The sequence below is a fragment of the Mustela lutreola genome, chromosome Y (assembly GCF_030435805.1).
Source record: "Mustela lutreola isolate mMusLut2 chromosome Y, mMusLut2.pri, whole genome shotgun sequence".
Classification (NCBI taxonomy): Eukaryota; Metazoa; Chordata; class Mammalia; order Carnivora; family Mustelidae; genus Mustela; species Mustela lutreola.
In genome coordinates this window covers 1,924,337-1,943,854 of record NC_081309.1, presented here as the reverse complement: position 1 = coordinate 1,943,854, position 19,518 = coordinate 1,924,337, and the positions used below count along the sequence as shown (strand labels likewise).

The following is a 19,518-nucleotide window of genomic DNA, read 5'->3' as shown; positions in this document are numbered from 1 at the left end:
CTAAAAGTCTACTTGTCAGGGCAAACGGGGACGCCTGCAGGGACAGAAATGCATGGCCGTCTGTGGGAGAAGACAAATTTTCTGAGACTGTCCCGGAAACAGTCCAGACTCTGGAATTACTGGTACAATCCAAACGGACCTAGCCTATGCAACTGTACCCACGGCACTAGAGGAGGCTTCTGAGGCAATACTGCACTACAAACAGCACAGCCTTGGAAATGGGGAAGGCTCAGGTGGTGACCCGGAGAGGGGGGAGGAGAGGGAGACTGGGACGAAAGGGAGAGAAGCAGAGAAGGCTAGGAAGAGGTGGGTGAGAGAGGGGGCTTGGGAGGGATTCACAGAAGGGACGAGAGGGACATGGGCAGGAGGGAGAGTACTGTAGTAGCAGGGGTGGAGGGGGAGTGAGGGAGGGAGCGAGGAAGGGCAGAGACAGGGAGGCAGGGCCTTGACTGCCCCAGCTAAATTCATACATTGCAAGGCATACAGACCAAAAGGACACATTGCCTACGAGGGACCCCCCAACGTGCGCAGAAGCAAAAAGTCTTCTGAGCAGAGCTCTATCCGGTGGTGTCAACGAGGTCACCAATCATGTTTCCTGAAAACAAGAATCATATACCAAAGGAGGAAGTAATGGCGGAACAGGAGGTGGAATCATGCCACGGGGTACACAGAAACCTAGTACTGTAGTCGTGGACGTCAGTCTGCCCGGGTCAGTAAAGAGGCTTCAGAGCAATGGAGTAAGACGTGGACGACAGCAGAACGGGCAGCCTTTGAAAAGCTGCCCATGTCTATGCTGTGTGCAAGAGCCTGAGCTTTCAGTCCCAAATCCACAGAGCAGTTGCAAGTGGGAGGAGTGAGAAAGATGAGTGACCACATGCCCTAAGCGAGGCCAAGGAGACCCTTACCCCTCGCGCATGGGCGGTAGGTGCGGGGCTGTTCCTCAATTCCCAAGGACGCGTCACCACGTACCTTATGGCCCGGGCAGCCAAGGACTTCTTGGGGCTCACCAAAGATTGCAGACGCCGCGCCAACCCCGTTGAAGGAGGAGAGGGTTCTGACTCCAAAATGGAAGAAACAGGGTCCAATTCACAGGCAGACCACCTCAGAGGTAAGAGCTCATACAACAAACACAAGTCAGGCCAACAACCCGGCAGCTGCAGCAAAGCTGACTCTCCACGGCTCAAGGCACTTATGGGGACCCAACACTGGCATAGCCAGGATGCGCACAGATGCCAGATTGGAGACGTGATGGCACAGGTAGAGCCAGACCAAGTCACACTCAAGACGACACAGAAACACAGGCACAGAGCAGACCCCCACCCCCTTTACCCAGACAAGTACACGAAGTTCCAGAGCGGCCGGCCAGGCACAGACGCACGTGCTCCAGAGCCATGAAGGCAGAACGCCTGGCAATTCCTCAGGTGGTCCTCTCCCATCAGACAGCACTCTGGGTTAAAGTTTGGTTCCCTTAGTGCCCAGGTTCCTGGTCATGCTGCTTCGTGGAGGGCAGCGGTAGACCAGTCAGAGAGTGCTGGGCAGCGGGGCAAAGGTTACTGGGCAAGGGCTCCATGCTCCTGGGCAGGCTGCCATGTTCCCATTCAAATTTAGTTTTTTGTTTTTGTTTTTGTTTTTTTTTTTAAGTACTTTCAAGGGCCTAGAGAGTGAGGCCCCTGCAGATTCACTGTGAAGATGCTGCCAGTCATGGCATTGATCATGTCCCTGTCTACCACGTCCATGGGGCTGGTGGGCTGGCATCTGGAGACTCACTGCCTCAACTTGGGTAGGGACTGATGTTTCATGGTGAGTAGCTTTGTTTTGGCTTGTGTTGCAAAAGTCAGCCCTGCAGAGGCTGCTAGACAGGAGACCCTTGTGCTCTTGTCTAGCTGGGAAAATGGAATGCTAGCGCGGATTTGTCTTAGATGTCCTGGCACCCTGTCTTAGGGTTGGGGACCCTGGCACGGACTCCCTCGCCGTCCTTGGACTCCTAACATTGGGGGCTCCCTGACCTCCAAAAGGACCTGCCCTCCACAGCCTCACCTTCTCTCTGGACCAGGCCTGGCCGGGCTGGAAGGAGGGGGTGGGCCAGGCTTCAATGTCAGCCCAGTGCCCAGAGCCAGGTTGGAGATGCCTAGGAGTGGAAGACTCCGCTCCTTCCTCTCCCCTAGGCTTCACGTCCTTGGTGACAGCCTACCAAACACCACAAGCATAGAGGAAAACGCAGCAGCCCCCGAAATGGCCCAGGCCGAGGACCCCTTAAGGCCATGCTCTACACGGGAGTTGTCCCGCTCCCAATGCTCAGTGAAGGTCCAGCAACTAGGACAGTTACAGCCGACCAGCACAAGCAGAGCCAGGTGCCAGCATGCGGACACCCGTCGAGGATGCCCCAGCATTTCCAGATCAAGAGTCCAAGAAGACCGGTCTCCCCTACACTCTCCAGGGACGAGCCTTCCCTCCTGGAACCTCAGGAACCTCCAGCCATTCCGGGAGGGGCAAGGCTCTAAGTCATAAGGATCATCAACTACACAGCCTGACACGGAACAGGCAATCTGCACTGCCCATTGAAACGCACCAGGAACACCCATGAGATTGACTGCCACACCCTCCTGGGTGAGGCTGGTGACAGGTAGTCTGTACACGCCAGGTCTTTCCATGGACCTTCAGACAGAAGGCTAAAACCTCAGACGATGGACAGTGCCCTACGCTTTCGAAAGCCGCCTGTGCGCACAGAGACATCAGCCAGGGGAGTGTGCTCCCTGAGCTTTTGGTGAGGACTAGGGGTCGCTCTTGATGGCACTTCCCTTTTGGGGTCTTCACCGGATGGAGGGCATAGGGCATATGCCTTAAGCCCATGGAGAGAGAGAGGAATATCAGCCTGGGTCAGCATGGGACAGGTGGCTGTATACAGGTTCTCGCATTCAGCAATCCTCCTACCTCTCCCCCACTCTCCTCTGTTTACCATCAGGGGGACCCCAACCCAAGGACCAAGGGAAGCAGGAAACTGAGCATCCTGGGGCAGCATGGGTTCGTCAGTATCTGAGTGTGTCCCCGGACATGTGAGTGAGTGAAGATTGTGTGCGTGGGAGGGGATGGGAGTGTGTGCGTGTCGGGACATCAGAGAGAGTGAATAGTGTGTGGGTGGGGTGGGGGGGCGGTGACTGGTCTGCTCCTGAGAGTGTGTTTCAGTTATGGGAGTGGCTAATGGACTCTGTGTGTTTGTGGGGTGCGGTGGTATCAAAACCTTGATGTCCATGTGTGTGTGAGTGTGTGTTGTGTCGCTCCCCTGCCTTTTGTACTTCCTCCCAGCCACTTGGGCCAGCACGAGAGTGTCACCTTTCCTACATCCCCACCGCCCTCTGTCCCCACTCCAACAATCCCTACACAGGGACTGGCCTCCGTCTTTCATGGTTTATTTCTTCTTATTCTTTTTTTTTTTTCCTGGTACTGTGCGGATGACTGTGTCAGCAAGAACCCGGGCCCCTTGTTAGACCAACGGAGACACTGGCACTGGGGTTCAACAAGAGTAATGAAACACCAGTCCCCGCCCTGTGCTGTGTGCAGTGGATGTGTCTGAGGACTACCACGGGGGAGAACCTCTGGAGGACCGTCTTCGCCATCCATCGAACCCGGGCACTGGACATGTGCGGCCCGGGAGCGTCCCTCCCTTTCCTTGAACTCTGCCATTTCGCCAGGGAAGAGATGAGCCCTGTCAGCAGGACTTTGGCACTTGTCTCCTCTCCCTGCCCATACCCCAAAACCCAGCGGAAGGACCTCTGCCCCCTGGGACGCCGTCGCCGTGAACGTGTGACCTGGGCCTCTGGGTAAGCATAGGGGCCCATCCCTTCCACGGAGCCGGGATACCCAGGCAGAGTGCAAAGCACCAAGGGGAACCCCGTGAGCTCAGGCACCCCACTGCCCCTTTCCGTGGAGAAAAGCGTGCACGATCATACGGACCCCAACGCACATAAACACAGTGGACATCGTATTACTACTTTTCAGTATTTTTCCAAGGAGGCCTCTGTTGGCCCTGTGTTTCACCCTGGCACCACACTTCAGGAATTCCCTGTGCTGAGCAACCAGTCTGACCATTCGGCTCCGGCTCCATCTGAAGTTTCTGACCAGTTCCGGTCAAGGGCGATGCCTCTGCATATTCATCTCAACTTCTTGAAGCTCCCTGGAGAGAAGACATATACAGAGACACACGAACACACAGGCGCACAGGAGGAGAACCGTGTGTAAACGTAAGGTTACTTGAGGGTTTCAAGGCCCTCCCGGGGAAGGGTGGTCATCCTCTCCCGGCCCTCCGCCGACCCGGGCTGCGATCGCCCTCCATTTCCTCCACCCACGTAGTAAACATATCTCTGCACGCTGCCCAGTGTTCTCGGGGTGATTGTGGTGGGTGCAGGACACTGCCCGCAGAGAGGAAGGGGACAACCATGCTGATGAACACAGAAACCTGACAGGGTGATGCGTGAGCCCTAACACCATGGTACCCACACACCTGTGCTAAGGGTGGTGGGAGGCACGTAGGTGGGCACAGAGGTGAGGTGGTGGCTAGTCGACCTGCAGGCAGGAGTCCATGGCCAGGGAATGGCACTTCCCACAAGGGCAGCTGCTGAGCCCATTCTGCTTCTCCAGCTCTGCTCATTGACGCCGCCTGGCCCTGCCTTCCTCAAGCTTCCCCAGGCAGAACCAGTTCCACACTACCCTTCTGCAGTCTCCCTGCCTCAAGGCCATGCCCTTTGGCCCTGGGGCCACTGCCTCTGAGTGTTCCTCGGAGCCTCAGTCTCTGCAGTTGTGAAGCCCAGCTCCCACGAAGCCGCAGGGAGCATTTTCTGCACCCACGCCCCGGTCTTCTCACCTGCCCTCCTCTCAGTTCCCTCGGCTGGGGCCTTCTTCCTCATGTAGTACTGCAGGGGATTGGGCCACAGGTCGTCCATGACGATCTGGCAGGGGAAACGGGGCGGGGCTCAGAGGCCCATCCCAATCGGCTGGGGAACACAGCCAGGTTCACGTGCGCGGTCTGTCCCCGGGACCCACCTCAGCTATCCTGCTAGACCCGGCAAAGCTGTGGTCAGAGAACCAGTTGAAGAAGTTTAGGCTGCTGTTGTGGTGTCTGCGGCTACGGGCCTCCCGTTCATAATTCCGGTGCCACTGGATGGGAGTGGAATGAGACGGCTCGTACCCTGCAGGAAGATGGGTACGTGCGAAGGCGCCGCCTAATGCATCAGGTGCAACCCTGCCGCCTCCACCTGCTGCCACCCCTCCACGCAGAGGCCCCCTTACCAGCAGCCCTGAGGACATACTCCTTCTCAACGACTTCATTGTGGAAGTAGGAGTTCTTGCGAAAGAAGAGCAGGATCTTGCGGCGATCACGGGGAGGCTCGAGTTCCTCCACCTGCCGGGCGGCAAAGTGGGGAGAGGGGTGAAATCTCTGTCCAGCAGACCCTTCCCCTCCTGGCTTTGGGGAGGAGTCTCTTCTGTCACCCGCTCCTCTCCCATACCCCTGGCCAGCCTCCGTCTCCCGGGCCAGACCTGCAAATCCGTCATGGAGACAAGTATGCCTTTATCTTGGCCCCTGAGCATGGCTGACAGCTGCGGGTGGTTCACAAACTGCTTTGGGTCAAGGACTCTCCGAGGGCGGGAGATGATAGAGCTAGAACAAGGGAGCAAGCCTGGACGGCAGGTGGGCGCCGCATCCCCTCTCCTCCCACTGGGACCCACTCCCTCCTCACGGCCTTGGTCAAGGCCCCCTGGGCCTGCGCACGGCCTGTGGCATTAGGTAGTTAGGGAGCGCACGGCCGGGCACTAACCCAGAAAAAGCTGTGCGTCCTCGGAGAACTCCCTCCCGGCCCACGCCACCCCTCTCTGGCACATCCTCCTGTGCTGCTGGCTAGGCAGAACTGGCTCCTTCCCAGGCAGCCTCCGTTGGTGCCTCCAGCATCCGCTCGCCTGCTACCTTCTTCCCAGGGGAGCCTGAGCTTTGAGTGGAGCTGTTTTGTGGGACGCGGCCCCGGGGCTATGCCTAATTCTGACCCGGGCTTCGGCTCCTACTCCGCCAGCGGAGCTTCAGGGCCTCCTGCGACATCAAGGGCAACCTGGAGGCCCCACCAGGGACCCCCACCCGGAAGCAGGAATTCGAAACCGTCCCGATCACGGAGGCGTGAGCCGGGCCCCCTGCCACAGGAGTCTCCTGCACTAGCCCGGCCACATCGGGGTCCCTCCATGAAGGTAGCAAGGATACAGCCTTGGCCCAGAAGCCAGGGATGCCCCGGATGAGGGCGCTTCGGTGTTCCAGGTGATGCCGCCGCCTCTGCCAGAACCTGAGCTTGAGCCGAGAGTAGGCCCTGCTGGCGTCCTTGTTCAGGGGCTCCAGCTCTGACTGCAGGGCCTGGAGGGCCTGGAGTGGGGACGGGGGCGGACCTGGCCTTGCCCCTCGCTCTTCTTCCCCTTCCTGCTTCTCCTGCAGCTCCTGGGCTTCTTCCTCCTTCTGGCTCCCCTCCCTGGCCTCTTCCCTCTTGCCCTCCTCCGCCTCCGCCTCCGCCTCCGCCTCCACGTCCTCAGCCACCTGCTCTTCAAAATCCTCCTCTTTGGCCTCCTCAGCCTTAGCCCCTTCCTCCACAGAATCCCCCTCAGGCTCCTCTTCCTCCTTCAGTTGCTCATCCCCCTCCTTAGCCTCTTCCTCCACAGACTCTTCCTTGTCATCTTTCTCCCCTTCCTCCTTAACCTCCTCAGCAGCCTGCCCCTCTGCAGCCTCCTCCTCGTATCCCTCCTCAGCCTCTTCAGGACATTCCACCACTTCCGTGTGCTTCCTTTCATCCTCTGCGTTCTCCTGGTCCTCTTGACCCTCGTCCCCCTCGTCTTCCTCTGTCCCAAGGTCAGGCGCGGCCACTGTGTCCTCCACCAAGACCACCAATTCCGCCCCCAGGCCGGCCTCGCCTCTGGCCTGCCGGGCCTCGGCTTCCCACACAGGCTCTGCCGCCACCGCCACCGCCACCGCCACCGCCACCGCCCCGGCCCCTACGGCCTGCAGCGCCCCCACTTCGCCCCCGGCACTGTGCTCCCTGAGGGCCCCCGCCTCCTCACCGCACCCTTCCCGGACCAAGGTGGTCCAGGATTCTGGGGCAGCCCCGTCTTCCCCGGACCCCGCCCCGCTCTCCATGTGGCCGTGGCCCTGAGCCCTGGAAGCGCTGGAGGGAAGGAGATGGAGGCGAGAGCACGTGGCTCTCCACACAGCCCTGGCAGCTAGGGCTCTGGCGCCGGGGAATGACGGCGGACAGCAGCCGGCCAACCGCGGGTGGGGGCCTGGGGGACGCGTGCGCACAAGGCCTAGGGGAAAGCCGGCCACGCGCAGAGGTGGCAGAGGCACGCATGCGGCTTGGGCCACGTGAGCCTGCCCAAGCCACGCCCAGGATGATGGTGGTCCCCCGGGGCCAACCACTGACGCGGTGCCGCACAGGGCCTTCTCTGGCCCGGCCCCTCACCCCCACACGAGCCGGCCAGGGAGCTTCTGTTGGCCCTGTGTTTCACCCTGGCACCACACTTCAGGAATTCCCTGTGCTGAGCAACCGTTCTGACCCTCTGCTCCGGCTCCATCTGAATTTTCTAACCAGTTCCTTTCAAGGGCGATGCTTCTGCATTTTCATCTCAACATCTTGAAGTAAATTGCAAACTCCATTGCAAACCCAAAAAGAAAATACAAAATAAAACAATATGTAACATGTATGCAAATATATATAAAACCACTATTTTTTGTATTCTCTATGAAATATATAGAGAAATACAATGCATGGTAAGATGCAATATACTAAGGAAGGGAAGAAATGAGTCATATAAGAAACAAAACATTGATTGCTTTGGCAGCACACTTACTAAAATTAGAAAATAGGGAAGATTAGCATACCTTTAAACAAGTATGACAGCAAAATTCACGGAGCACTCCATTTTTAAAATGAAAAAAAAAAAACAAGTTCTTATTGTAACTTTTAATAAGTATGGACAAACTCTTACAGTAAAAAGACATATGTTGACAAACTGTTACAGTTAAAGACATACAGTAAAAAGACATATTGTACTAAAAAGTTACTAAAAAGTCATATGGTGACATATGATACAAAAGTAAGATCTCCAATATATGTTGCCCACAAGAGTCTTTTTCAGACTTAAAGACACCTGTAGATTGCAAGTAATGGAGTAGAGAAATATTATTTTTGCAATTGAACATCAAAACAAAGCTGGAGTAGCAATACTTGTATTGGACAAAATGCACTTTAAAACAAAATCTCTAATGAGAAGGGCACTATAAAATAATAAAGGAGTCAGTTCAACAAGATTATATATAACAATTGCAAATATTTATGCACTCAACATGGGATCACCCCTAGACATAAGTTGTTATAAGTAACATAAAGAATCTAACCCTTTATATTACAACCAGAGTAGGGGACTTCAATGCCTGATTAACATAGGAGGACTCATCACCCAAACAGAAATTCAACAAGGGAACAATGGCTTTGAATGATACATTGGACCAAATGAATCTAAGAGGTATACTATGAATATCCCATCCTGAAACAGCAGAATACACAATTTTTTCAGGTGCACACGCAGAATTCTCCAGAATAGATAACATACTGGGTCACAAACAAACAAATTTTGAAAGATAGAAGTCATACCATGTATTTTTACCCCCACCATAATGTTATGAAATAAGAAATCAAACACAAGAAGAAATTTGGAAGGACCACAAGTACATGGGGATTAAACATCATACTAATAAACAATAAATGGGTTAACCAAGATATCAAAGTAGAAATCAAAAGTAAATGGAAGCTCTGGGTATTTACCCTAAAGATACAGATGTACTGAAAAGAAGGGCCATCTGTACCCCAATGTTTACAGCAGCAATGGCCATGGTCACCAAACTGTGGAAGAAAATAACATGTCCTTCAACAGACAATGGATAAGGAAGATGTGGTCCATATACACTATGGAGTATTATGCCTCTATCAGAAAGGATGAATACCCAACTTTTGTATCAACATGGACGGAACTGGAAGAGATTATGCTGAGTGAAATAAGGCAAGCAAAGAGAGTCAATTATCATATGGTTTCACTTATTTGTGGGGCATAACAAATAGCATGGAGGACAAGGGGAGTTAGAGAGGAGAAGGGAGTTGGGGGAAATTGGAATGGGAGGTGAACCATGAGAGACTATGGACTCTGAAAAACAGTCTGAGGCATTTGAAGTAGTGGGGGGGGGAGTTTTGGGGAACCAGGTGTTGGGTATTATAGAGGGCACAGATTGAATGGAGCACTGGGTGTGGTACAAAAATAATGAATACTGTTATGCTGAAAATAAGTAAAAAATTTTTTAAAAATTTAAAAAATTAAAAAAAAATTCCATGGAAACAAGCAAAAATTAAAATGCAACCATCCAAATCATTTGGGATGCAACAAAATTGGTCCTAAGGGTGAAGTATATAGTAATAGAGACCTACCTTAAGAAGCAAAACAAATCTCAGATAAACAACCTAGCCTTCTAAATAAGCTCAGAAAATTAACAACAAACAAAACCTAAACCAGCAGAAGGAAAGAAATAATAAAAAAATTAGAGCAGACATAAATGATAAAGGTACTAAAAAAATAGAACAGATCATTTAAATCAGGAACTGTTTCTTTGAAAAGATCAACAAAATTGATAAATCTCCAGCAAGACTCATAAAGGAAAGAAAAATGAAGGAAGGGCCAAGGAAGGGAGGAAAAGAGTGAGGAAGGAAGGAAGGATAGAAGGAAAGAAGGGACTCGAAATCACAAAGTAGAGAAATAACCAATATCACAGAAATACAACTGTAAGAGAATATTATGAAAAAATTATGCCAACAAATTAACCTAAAAGAAATTGATAAATTTCTAGAAATATAGCCTGCCAAAACTGAATCAGGAAGAAATAAAAATTTGACAAGCTCACTATTCCACAAGGAGATTGAAATGACAATCTCCCAACAAACAAAAAGTCCAGGGTCAGATGGCTCCACAGGTGAGTTCTACCAAACATACAAAGAAGACTTAATACCTATTACCAACCTATCCATAGAGAAATAAGAAGGACCTTTAAATTCATTTTCTGAGAGAAGTATTACCTTGATACCTAAACAACCTAAAGACAGCATAAAACAAACAAACAAACAAAAAAAAAAACCGGAAAACTACAAACTAATATCTCTGATGATGCTTAACACAAGAAACTTCAACAAAATATTAGCAAACTAAATCCAACAGTACATCAAAAATATCATTCATCACAATGAAGTGGGATTTATTCCCAGGATGCAATGGTAGTTCAATACTTGAAAATCAATCAATATGTTACATCACATTAATAAGAGAAAGAAAATCTATATGATCATTTCAATAGGTACAGAAAAAGCGATTAACAAAGTACAATATCCACTCATGATAAAAAATCTCAACAATGTAGATTTAGAGGGAATATACGGCCATATGTGACAAAACTACAGCTAAATACTTAAATATGAAAACTTAGAATATGTATTTCCTCAAAGATCTGGAACAGGACAGGGATATTCAGTCTCATGTCTGAAAGTCAACTTAGTACTGGAAGTCCTACCTATAGTAGTCAGACAAAAAAAAAAGATATTTGAATTTGTAAGGAAGAAATAAATCTTTCACTGTTTGCAGGTGATGTGATACACAGTATAGAAAACCTAGAAGATGCCACCACAAAACTCCTAGGACTGATAGATGAATTCAGTATCACAGGATATAATACCACTGTGCAGAAATCTGTTGCATTTCTGTACACTAATAATGATGTAGTAGAAAGAGAAGTAAAAAAAAAAATTCCACTTGTAATTGTATCAAAAACAATAAGATACATAGAAGTAAATCTAATCAAATTAGTGAAAGACCAGCACTCTGAAAGCCAGAAAACACTAATGAAAGAAATCGAGACCATGCAAAGGGTTGGAAAGATGTTCAAGAACTCTAGGCACAAATATTGTTAAAATGTCCATACTACTGAAAGCAATCAAGACAGTTAATACAATCCCTAGCCAAATAAACTGCGTTTTTCACAGAACTGGAACAAACAATACTAAAACTTGTAGGGAACCACAAAAGACACCAAACAGCTAGAGTAATCTTGAAACAGAAAAGCAAATCTAAAGGTATCACAATTCAAGATGTCAGATTATATTACATATAATACTGTCACAAAAAGACACATAGCTCAATGGAATAGAATAGAAAACACAGAAATGATCCCACAATTATAGGGTCAATTAATCTTTAATAAAGCTGGAAAAAATACACAATTGGAAAAAGACAGTCTTTTCATTGAGGTGTTTGGACGACTGGACAGACACATGCAAAGGAATGAGGATGGACCACTTTCTTTTTGCTTTAAATTATTTATTTTCAGAATAACAGTATCATTATTTTTTCACCACACCCAGTGCTCCATGCAATCCATGCCCTCTATAATACTCACCACCTGGTACCCCGACATCCCAACCCCCCCCCCCCCACCACTTCAAAATCCTCAGATTATTATTCAGAGTCCATAGTCTCTCATGATTCACCTCCCCTTCCAATTTACCTCACCTCCCTTCTCTCAAACTCCCCATGTCCTCCATGCTTTTTGTTATGCTCCACAAATAAGTGAAACTATATGATAATTGACTCTCTCTACTTGACTTATTTCACTCAGCATAATCTCTTCCAGTCCCGTCCATGTTGCTACAAAAGTTGTGTATCTGTCCTTTCTGATGGAGGCATAGTACTCCATAGTGTATATGGACCATATCTTCCTTATCCATTCATCCGTTGAAGGGCATCTTGGTTTTTTCTACAGTTTGGCGACCGTGGCCATTGCTGCTATAAACATTGGGGTACAGATGGCCCTTCATTTCACGACATCTGTATTTTGGGGTTAAATACCCAGGAGTGTAATGGCAGAGTCATAGGGAAGCCATATTTTTAATTTCTTGAGGAATCTCCACACTGTTCTCCAAAGAGGCTGCACCAAATTGCATTCCCACCAACAGTGGAAGAGGGTTCCCCTTATTCCACATCCTCTCCAACACAGGTTGTTTCCTGTCTTGCTAATTCTGGCCATTCTAACTTGTGTAAGGTGATATCTCAATGTAGTTTTCATTTGAATCTCCCTGATGGCTAGTGATGATGAACATTTTTTCAGGTGTCTGATAGCCATTTGTATGTCTTGATTGGAGAAGTGTTTGTTCACATCTTCTGCCTATTTTTTGATATGATTGTCTGTTTTGTGTGTGTTGAGTTTGAGGAGTTCATTATAGATCCTGGATATCAACCTTTTGTCTGTACTGTCATTTGCAAATATCTTCTCCCATTCCGTGGGTTGCCTCTTTGTTTTGTTGACTGTTTCTTTGCTGTGAAGAAGCTTTTGATTTTGATGAAGTCCCAAAAGTTAATCTTTGCTTTACTTTCCTTTGCCTTTGGAGACATATCTGAAGAAGTTGCTGTGGCTGATATCAAAGAGATTACTGCCTATGTTCTCCTCTAGGATTCTGATGGATTCCTGTCTCACATTCAGGTCTTTTACCCATTTTGAGTTTATATTTGTGTATGGTGTAAGAGAATGGTCGAGTTTCATTATTCTACATATAGCTGTCCAGTTTTCCCAGCACCATTTATTGAAGAGACTGTCTTTTTTCCACTGTATATTTTTTCCTGTTTTGTCGAAAATTATTTGACCATAGAGTTGAGGGTCCATATCTGGGCTCTCTACTCTGTTCCACTGGTCTATGTGTCTGTTTTTATGCCAGTACCATGCTGTCTTGGTGATCACAGCTTTTTAGTAAAGCTTCCTTACACAATACACAAAAGTAAGTTCCAAAAGATTAAAGAACTAAAAGTGAGACAGGAAACCATCAAAATTCGAGAAGAGAGCACAGGCTGTAATGTCTGTGACATTGACTGTAGCAATATTTTTCTAGAACTGTATCCTGAAGCTGGGGAAATAGCAAAAATAAACTATTGGGACTATTTCAAAATTTCAATTTCTTATTTCAAATAAGAAAACAGAAACAAAACAAAAACTTGCAGTTTTTTGCAGGAAACAATACAACCAAAAGGGAACCTACTGAATGAGAGAAAATACTTGCAGATGTCATATCTGAACATGGTTAGTAACCAAAACATATAAAAACTTATATAACTCAACATCCCTTGCAAACAATCTAATTAAAAAATGGGCAGAATACATGAACAGACATTTTCCCAAAGAAAACATACTTTGCAACAGATATGTGAAATGATGGTCACCGTCATTAATCATCAGGGAATGCAAATCAAAACTACAATGATATATCACACCACACTTCAGAATCGACAGCACAAGAAACAGGTGTTGATGAGGAAGTAGAAATAAAGGAAACTTTGTTGGTGGGAATGCAAACTGATACAGCCATTGTGGTAACAGTATGGAGGTTTCTCAGAAAAGTTAAAAATAGAGCTTCCTTAAGGTCCAATAATTGCACTACAATTATATACTCCAAATAATATGGAAATTATAAATTAAAAGGCACCCCTATGATTATGGCAGCAATACTTACAGTATTCAAAATATGGAAGCAACCAAATAGTCCATGGGTTGATAAATAGATAAAGATGTGATATATATACACTAAGGGATAAAGCACTGCATCTAACAAGAGTTGAAAACACAAAGGATAAAACTGATAGGAATAAAGTAGAAAAAATTGGAGCCACTATTATAGTTGGTGATTTTATCATGCCTCTGTCAAAGATGGATGGATGGATCCAAAAGATATAAAATCACTAAGGCCACAGTTGAACCCAATAGCACCATTAATAAACTAGGTATAGTTGTCATCTATAGGCAACTTCATTCAATCCCCGCAAATACACATATTTCACAAGATCACATGGAACCATCAATAAATGGACCAAATTCTGTGCCATAAGACAAAAAAGAGAACCGAAAGGAACATAAATAATGTCGTATCTACTCCCAAACCAAAGCAAGTAATCTGGAAATTAGTAGCAGAAAGGAAGCTGGAAAAAAACCCAAAACATAAAGGTTAAACCAAACATAAAATTACATTTCTGTCAAAGAGAAATGTCATGAGAAAGGGATACTTTGAGAGTAATGCAACATTTGTGAAATTCAGCAAAAGGAATGCTTTAAGGAATATATTCAATGCATATATTAGAAAAGAAAAACCAAATCAATAATCTTACTTCCACCTTTTAAAATGAGGTGAGTAACCTGAAAGTAAAGTGATGATGAAAATAATAATAACTAGATCCTCTTAAATACAGTAAACACAGTTACATAACTTGCAAAAAAAATAGTTGGATTGGGGCATCTGGGTGGCTCAGTCAGTAAAGTGTCTGCCTTCAGTTTAGGTCATGATCCCAGGGGCCCGGATCTTGTCCAGCATTGGGTTCCCTGCTCAGGGAGAGTCTGCTTCTCCCTTCCACTCCCTCACCACAGCTTCCTCTGCTTGTGCTTGTGCTCGCTCTCTCTCAAATAAATTAATAAATAAATAGATAAATAAATAAATTATAAAAAATATTTGAATCATGTTTTAAGCCAAACTGTTGTGTTTTGAATCTAATTTATTTGATTTAAAAGTCTCTATTCATTAACTTTGTGAAAAGAAAGACCATCCAAAGGAAAGCAAACAGAAGCCACTTATATAGAACTTGCAAAAAAATGTTATAAACCACTTGTAATTGATAGAGGCTCGAAGCTAGTCAGAAGAATGAGACAACTTTATAGTTAACGAGGGAAGGTTTTAGCTGTGTTTTGATTGCAGGTTCTTGGCATGGAGAAGCTGGAGGTGGAGAGCAGGACATTTGGGTGATTGGTTTAGAAAACATATTTGAGTTTCTCTGATTAGTGCTGTCTTTAAAATCATGGCATTTTAGGCACATGACAGGCAATGACCAACCAGTCTAGCTGTTTCTAAGCTGATCAATGTAGTTGTAGTTTGGATTCCTTGACTAATTGCTGCAGAGGTTCTGGAAGTTACTATCATGAATATTTTGGATGTTGTCAGTTGGTATACTGACTTCTAACTTCCAATCCCTTACACGAATGCTAAGTATTTGGACTCATCACAATCTCTAACACTAGGAATTAAAATGCTTCATTTATATTGAAATTATATTTTATACAGTGATGTTGAAGTTGAAAAATTATGATTAAACAATTTGTAAAAATGCTATCACTGAGTTTAGATTTCAGAGAATGCTTGAATTCTCAAAATTGGGGAAATTCTGCATATATATAAAATTATGTGTGTTGCACATTAAAAATATTATCCACGATGACCAGGTGGGATTCATCCCTGGGCTACAAGGATGGTTCAACATTCGCAAATCAATCAATGTGAAAGGCCAAATTAATAAGACAAGAGAGAAGAAACATATGGTCCTCTCAATTGATGCAAAAAGGACATTTGACAAAATCCAGCATCATTCCTGATTAAAAGGCTTCAAAGAATAGGGATAAAGGGAATATTCCTGAACTTCATCAAATATATCTATGAAAGGCCCACAGCAAATATTATCCTCAATGGGAAAAAGCTTGAAACCCTCTTGTTGGGTTGGGATGTCTCGTTTGGACACAAGGATGTCCACTCTCACCACTTTTGTTCAATATAGTATTAGAGGTCCTAGCAACAACAATCAGACAACAAAGAGAAATAAAAGATATCTAAATTGGCAAAGAAGAAGTCAAACTCTCTCTCTCTTTGAAGATGGCATGATTCTTTATATGAAAAATCCAAAAGACTCCACCCCCAAACTATGAGAACTCACACAGAGATTCAGCAATATGAGAGGATACCAAGTCAATGTACATAAGAAATGGCTTTCTTATACATTAACTATGAAAATACAGAAAGGGAAATTAGAGAATCCATTCCATTTACTATAGCACCAAGAACCATAAGATACCTGGAATAAACCTAACCAAGGAGTTAAAGGCACTGTACTCAAGGAACTACAGAATGCTCATGAAAGAAATTGAAGAAGACACAAAAAGATGGAAGACCATTCCATGCTCTTTGTTCAGAAGAATAAACATTGTTAAAATGTATATACTGCCTAGAGCAATCTATACTTTTAATGCTATTCCGATCAAAATTCCACCAGTATTCTTCAAAGAGCTGGAGCAAATAATCCAAAAATCTGTATGGAATCAGAAGAGACCCCAAATTGCTAAGAAATGTTGAAAAACAAAAATAAAGCTGGGGGCATCATGTTATCTGATTTCAAGTTTACTACAAAGCTGTGATCGCCAAGACATCATGGTACTGGCATAAAACAGACACAGAGACCAGTGGAACAGAGTAGAGAGCCCGGATATGGGCCCTCAATTCTATGTTCAAATAATCTTCGACAAAACAGGAAAAAATATAGAGTGGGAAAAAGACAGTCTCTTCAATAAATGGTTCTGGGAGAACTGGGCAGCTATATGTAGAAGAATGAAACTCGACAATTTTCTTACACTGTACCCAAAGATAAACTCAAAGTGTATAAAAGATCTCAATATGAGACGTAATCCATCAGAACCTAGAGGAGAACGTAGGCAGTAAGCGCTTAGATATCAGCCACAGCAACTTCTTTCAAGATATGTCTCCAAAGGTAAAGGAAACAAAAGTGAAGATGAACTTTTGGGACTTCATCAAAATCAAAAGCTTCTCCACAGCAAAAGAAACAGTAAAAAAACAAAAACAAAAACAAAAACAAAAAAAACAAAGAGGCAACCCATGGAATGGGAGAAGATATTTGCAAATGACAGTACAGACAAAAGGTTGATATCCAGGATCTATAATGAACTCCTCAAACTCAACACACACAAAACAGACAATCATATCAAAAAATAGGCAGAAGATATGAACAAACACTTCTCCAATCAAGACATACAAATGGCTATCAGACACCTGAAAAAATGTTCATCATCACTAGCCATCAGGGAGATTCAAATGAAAACTACATTGAGATATCACCTTACACAAGTTAGAATGGCCAGAATTAGCAAGACAGGAAACAACCTGTGTTGGAGAGGATGTGGAATAAGGGGAACCCTCTTCCACTGTTGGTGGGAATGCAAGTTGGTGCAGCCTCTTTGGAGAACAGTGTGGAGATTCCTCAAGAAATTAAAAATATGGCTTCCCTATGACTCTGCCATTACACTCCTGGGTATTTACCCCAAAAATACAGATGTCGTGAAATGAAGGGCCATCTGTACCCCAATGTTTATAGCAGCAATGGCCATGGTCGCCAAACTGTGGAAAGAACCAAGATGCCCTACAACAGATGAATGGATAAGGAAGATATGGTCCACTATGGAGTATTATGCCTCCATCAGAAAGGACGAATACCCAACTTTTGTAGCAATGTGGATGGGACTGGAAGAGATTATGCTGAGTGAAATCAGTCAAGCAGAGAGAGTCTATTATCATATGGTTTCACTTATTTGTGGAGCATAATAAAGAGCATAGAGGACTTAGGGAGTCAGAGAGAAGGAGGTTGGGGTAAATTTGAAGAGGAGGTGAATCATGAAAGACTATGGACTCTGATAAACAATCTGAGTGGTTTGAAGTGGCGGGGGTGGTGGGAGGTCGGGGTGCCAGGTGGTGGGTAAAATTGGGCATGGATTGATTAAGCACTTGGTGTGGTGAAAAAATAATGATACTGTTATGCTGAAAATAAATAAATGAAAAAAATTTAAAAAAATGCTTAGATCAACCAGGAGATCGAAGAAGAACTGAAACAATTCATGGAAACCAATGAGTATGAAGACACTTCAGTCCAAAGCCTATGAGATACAACAAAGGCAGTCCTAAGGGGGAAGTACATAGCCATCCATGCCTCCCTCAAAAAAATTAAAAAATCCAGAATACACCAGCTGTCTCTACACCTTAATGAATGGAGAATCAACAACAAATCAAACCAACTCCACACATAAGAAGGGAATTCATGAAGATTAAAGCTGAGATCAATGAGGTAGAAGCCAGAGATACAGTGGAACGTATCAATGAAACTAGAAACTGTTTTTTTGAATGAATCAATAAGATCGATAAACCATTGGCCACATTAATTCAAAAGAAAAGAGAAAAGCCCAAATCATATAATTAAGAATGAAAAGGGAGAGATCACAATTAGCACCAAGGAAGTAGAAACAATCATCATAAGTTATTATCAACAGTTATATGCCAATAAGCTTAACAAACAAGATGAAATGGATGCATTCCTGGAAAACTAAAAACTCCCAAAATTGAACTGGGAGGATATTGACAACCTGAATAGACCGAAATCTAATAACGAGATTGAAGCAGTGATCAAAAACCTCCCAAAAAACAAAAGCCCAGGACCTGATGGATTCCCTGGGGAATTCTACCAAACTTTCAAAGAAGAAATAACACATATTATCCTGAAGCTGTTTCAAAAAATTGAAGCAGAAGGAAAACGTCCAGACTCTTTCTATGAAGCCAGCATTACCCTGAGCCAGGAAAAGACCCTACCAAAAAAGAGAATTTCAGACCAATATCACTCATGAATATGGATGCTAAGATTCTCAACAAGATCCTAGCCAACAGGATCCAACAGCACATTAAAAAGAATATCCACCATGATCAGGTGGGATTCATACCTGGGCTAAAAGGATGGTTCAACTTTCGCAAATCAAAGTGATAAACAAATTAATATAAGAGGAGAGAAGAACCACATGGTCCTCTCAATTGATTCAGAAAAAGTATTTGACAAAATCCAGCATCTGTTCCTAATTAAAACGCTTCAAAGTATAGGGATGGAGGGAACATTCCTGAACCTCATCAAATCTATCTATGAAAGACCCACAGCAAAAGTCATCCTCAATGAGCAAAAGTTTGCAGCCTTCTCATTGAGATCAGGAACAAGACAAGGATGCCCACTTTCACACTCTTCTTCAACATAATATTAGAAGTCCAAGCAACAGCAATCAGATAACAAAGAGAAATAAAAGGTATCCAAATTGGCAATGAAGAAGTTAAACTCTCTCTATTCGCAGATGACATGATTCTTTATATGGAAAACCCAAACGATTCCACCCCCAAACTACTAGAACTTATACAGCAATTCAGCAACGTGGCAGGATACAAAATCAATGTGCAGAAATCAGTGGCTTTCATATACACCAACAATGAAAATACAGAAAGGGAAATTAGAGAATCAATTCAATTTACTATCTCAACAAGAACGATAAAGATACCTGGGAATAAACCTAATCAAAGAGGAAAAGGATTTGTACTTGAGGAACTACAGAAGACTCATGAAAGAAATTGAAAAAGACACAAAAAGATGCTCTTGGATCGGAAAAATAAACATTGTGAAAATGTCTATACTGCCTAGAGCAATCTATACTTTTAATGCAATTCCAATCAAAATTCCACTGGTATTCTTCAAAGAGCTGGAGTAAATAATTCAAAAATCTGTATGGAATCAGAG

The 19,518-nt window shown here is 45.0% G+C and overlaps 1 protein-coding gene across 1 annotated transcript; it reads right to left on the bottom strand.

The window, feature by feature from the left end:
• Positions 1-4,016: 4,016 nt before the first annotated feature.
• Positions 4,017-7,159, bottom strand: LOC131822515 (testis-specific Y-encoded protein 3-like). Its single transcript, XM_059158826.1, has 6 exons — positions 6,242-7,159; positions 5,533-5,610; positions 5,284-5,395; positions 5,038-5,183; positions 4,859-4,943; positions 4,017-4,171 (listed from the first exon to the last, which is right to left on the bottom strand). The coding sequence occupies exons 1-6, from the start codon at positions 7,157-7,159 to the stop codon at positions 4,149-4,151; spliced, it is 1,362 nt and encodes a 453-aa protein (XP_059014809.1). The 3' UTR covers positions 4,017-4,148.
• Between the last annotated feature and the right edge of the window lie 12,359 nt (positions 7,160-19,518).

Bases quoted from the DNA above. Each gene is read 5' to 3' on its own strand.
- LOC131822515 (XM_059158826.1), bottom strand. From the start codon at position 7,159: ATGGAGAGCGGGGCGGGGTCCGGGGAAGACGGGGCTGCCCCAGAATCC. The intron at 5,611-6,241 runs GTATCCTTGCTA...GACCCAAAGCAG, and splicing joins CTGGCTTCTGGGCCAAGGCT to TTTGTGAACCACCCGCAGCT. The intron at 4,172-4,858 runs GTGAGAAGACCG...TCTTCTCTCCAG, and splicing joins GGGAACTGAGAGGAGGGCAG to GGAGCTTCAAGAAGTTGAGA.